Raw genomic sequence first — 1,765 nt, forward strand, 5'->3', positions numbered from 1 at the left:
CACACAAGCAGCAAAACACCACACATGAGCAGACTCAGAGTTTGTGCCGTGAGCTCTCCTCCACTACCAAGAACAGAAAAATTTACTAAAATGGAAGTAGGTTGTTTAACGTGTATATGTCATGGAAATTTTTGTTCTCACTCAGTGTTTAGATGCTGTAGTACAGCTGTGATGCAGTGAGCTCTGCCATACAGAGGATGGGAAGCAGCTGCTTGTAAGAGAGACGACTCTGCCCTCGACACCTCTGACTGCAGACAGCACAGCAAAAACTGAACCACTGTGGACAGAAAGACAATAAAATACAGATGTTACACATCTGATGGTTAGCACATACATACTTTTATTGGGCCTACACATCTCGATCTTACCAGCCAGAGTGTTGAGCTCCAAGATGTGTGTCTGAGACACCTGGGGCAGTGAGGAGGGAGGCTGGAAGTCGAGGCCCTGCTGCTGGGCACAGTGCAGCAGTGCCTGGCTCAGGTCCGGCTGGTGCAAAAGCAGGTTGAGGAGGTGGGCTGCTGTTACGCTGTCAAAAGGTTTAGTGCTGGTGCTGAGGTCAAGAGCAGCCTGAAGGACGCAACGCATCCTCTCCGGCACCTAACATCACAAAGACCAAGGAGATATCAACAAAATACTAGTACAGTCTTAAGATTCAACATTTAACATTTTTTTAATAAACAGCTCGTGTTTGGAATATTAACCTGTAGCCCTGCAGCTGATGGAGGGAGTTGTGGTAGCAGCGATGAGGCCAGCTGTTTGACTTCCAGGAAGTTGCTGGCAACAGCGTAAAGGACGTTCTGAGCATGCTCAGAGGTCACAACCTCACCGAGGGCAAACGCGTCAGACTCTGAGGACAACCAAGAGGTAGAGGTGAAGAAACACAGGAGGTGACAGTGAGTGACAAGAGGTAGAGCATACGCTGAGACAGCTGGATCATAAGGCTGGCATCACAGCAAAGAGACTGACCAGTAATGGACAAGCTGCTGGTTCAGGCAGCAATAAGAAAGATGGATTCCAGAGCTGTGAGTTGGCCAATGAAATGTGCCAAGTGTTATCACTAAGGTGCCCTTGAGTAAAGCACTGAACTCAAAACTGCTCAGAATGTGTTGGCTGAGCATGAACTGTACATACTGTAAGACTAGGAAGACAATGTTCAATTGTCTGGTGTTTTACTGTCTGAAGAAAATAGTCTAAAAGTGTGTATGTATGTATGATGACAGTCCAGAACATATTTCTTGGTTTTTTTGCATTTTAATTATTTGCTGGAAAAATTTTCCTTGTCTCCAGTTTAAGAAAGTTAGAAAGGCTGAAATTACACAGTCATTGATTTTCTAGTGATATTATTAAATATCTCTACATTTGCAATACAATATGTTTCCTATGAAACTATACTGTTAGTAACAGTGGGACCATATTCACTCAGCTGTGATACTTTTTTAAGTTTGTGAGTCATTTAAAACTGTAATTGCTGAGCGTGAAGTGTACCAGTGCTGAAAGTGAAGAGCTGGCCCAGCAGGCAGAGGACGTGGAGGGACATGAGGCATTTGGAAAAGGAAGCGCCAGGAAGCAAAACCTCCAGCAGCCTCACACACAGCCAGCGCAGGAACTCCTACATCACACAAAAAATAAACCTTGATTTATTTAGACAAAAAAATGCATTAAAAAAATATCACCATGGGAAAAGCTGGGTGCTGGTTATCCTTAATGGAAACCCTGCATTAAAGGTCCGATATTGTATAAAAGGTAGATTTCCATGTGTTCTTTG

General features: G+C 44.1%; 1 protein-coding gene across 1 annotated transcript; it reads right to left on the bottom strand.

Moving 5' to 3' along the window:
- Nucleotides 1–141: 141 nt before the first annotated feature.
- On the bottom strand, nucleotides 142–1,609 carry LOC111664377 (tRNA (32-2'-O)-methyltransferase regulator THADA-like; the record flags this gene model as incomplete). The annotated part of the gene is made up of 4 exons (XM_023418945.1): nucleotides 142–277; nucleotides 369–597; nucleotides 702–847; nucleotides 1,486–1,609. Coding segments are annotated over 4 exons (635 nt in total), but the record flags the coding sequence as incomplete, so codon positions are not given.
- Between the last annotated feature and the right edge of the window lie 156 nt (nucleotides 1,610–1,765).

The sequence above is a fragment of the Seriola lalandi genome, unplaced genomic scaffold (assembly GCF_002814215.2).
Source record: "Seriola lalandi dorsalis isolate HSWRI2012SDOR001 ecotype SW California unplaced genomic scaffold, Sedor1 jcf7180002001528, whole genome shotgun sequence".
NCBI classification, from domain to species: Eukaryota; Metazoa; Chordata; class Actinopteri; order Carangiformes; family Carangidae; genus Seriola; species Seriola lalandi.